This window comes from Ceratosolen solmsi, unplaced genomic scaffold (assembly GCF_000503995.2).
Source record: "Ceratosolen solmsi marchali unplaced genomic scaffold, CerSol_1.0 scaffold873, whole genome shotgun sequence".
Classification (NCBI taxonomy): Eukaryota; Metazoa; Arthropoda; class Insecta; order Hymenoptera; family Agaonidae; genus Ceratosolen; species Ceratosolen solmsi.
The window spans coordinates 1-1,346 of record NW_011948818.1 but is presented as its reverse complement, the minus strand read 5'-3'; the positions used below and the strand labels follow the sequence as shown (position 1 = coordinate 1,346).

The window sequence follows — 1,346 nt, the reverse complement described above, 5'->3', positions numbered from 1 at the left end:
TTTTTTTTTTTTTTTTTTTTTTAACGAAATAACATTAAAGAACTTTCAGTTTAAAAAGTATGCAAGGACGCTATTTCCTGTTGCATTACATTTGTTTAGTATTTTTACAATATAAAACGATAAAATATTTTTACAACCTTAAAAGTTATTACTCCATTGCATTGAGCCATTTAAGCCTAAGTTTTTCCTGTAAAGTATCACCATCTAATCTTTTTGGATTGTTTATAAATTCTTCTGTTGCTTTATATCGCTTTTCATCGATCTTTGGGAAAATTAGTAATTTTCCCGAATCGTGGAGATAAGAGCTAATCGAATCAACATCTGCTGGCAAATTCTTTGGCAACTCTACAGGAGTAACTTTAATAAGGTGTTTAATTTTCCATAATCTGGCACACATTTCGGGTATATTTTTAACGACGGTCTGATGTCTAACTTTTTTCTAAAACAAAGAGAAAGCATTACGAAAGTTTATAATGCCGTATTACGCATTAGATTCGCATGTTAAATTCATCCAAACATTGAAAATTTTCATTACGAATTTCAATCGCTGTGAATTCTAAATTAAAAATTGCAAATATACGAATCGCAAATATTTTCTTAAAAAAAAAAAAAAAAAAAAAAAAAAAAAAATAGACATATATCTGCAATTGATAATGACACAATTGAACAATGCCAGCGCTACGTAGCTGGAAACTTTAAAAATAATAACTCAATGCCTTACCTCTGAAGCGAGGCCAATACTTAATAATATATTTTTTTCCCAATATGGGCAACCCTTGAGTGGCTTAATACGTTCGATCAATAATAGTTTTGATGGCTCGAAATATGGATCTACGTGATCGGGATGTCTGTTTATCAATAAAAGTCACAATCATTAACATAACACATTAAATAATACTTAGACTCTTGAAAGGCATTTTAATAAATTAGCCATTACCTTGGATAATAGGTAACTAAGCCATACTTAACGCCATCCTTCTTCCATGTTTTCGGAGTACTGCGATGCTTGAAGTATCTACGCTGATTGAAAAAAGCTCTGACTGCTTTTAACATTTTCTATCTAAAAGCATAATGGCTATTTATAATTTCCCAGTACATAGAATACGTTAATTTTACAATTTCTTTTGTACATTTTAAACATATTCGAATGCGAGTATGTTTCATCTACATATATATATATATATATATATATATATATATATATATCTTTTAGAAATACAAATTTAATTACCGTACAAAAGTTCAAACTGAAAAATTAAATCATACCGTATCGAATTAAAAAAAATACTAAATTTGAAAAATCCATCGATACTTTTAATAAAACATATATTGAAATATTAATAATA

General features: G+C 28.0%; 1 protein-coding gene across 1 annotated transcript; it reads right to left on the bottom strand.

Annotated features, from left to right (window-relative positions):
* Positions 1 to 34: 34 nt before the first annotated feature.
* mRpL30 (mitochondrial ribosomal protein L30) lies at positions 35 to 1,053 on the bottom strand. Its single transcript, XM_011505759.1, has 3 exons — positions 938 to 1,053; positions 722 to 848; positions 35 to 439 (listed from the first exon to the last, which is right to left on the bottom strand). The coding sequence occupies exons 1-3, from the start codon at positions 1,051 to 1,053 to the stop codon at positions 149 to 151; spliced, it is 534 nt and encodes a 177-aa protein (XP_011504061.1). The 3' UTR covers positions 35 to 148.
* Between the last annotated feature and the right edge of the window lie 293 nt (positions 1,054 to 1,346).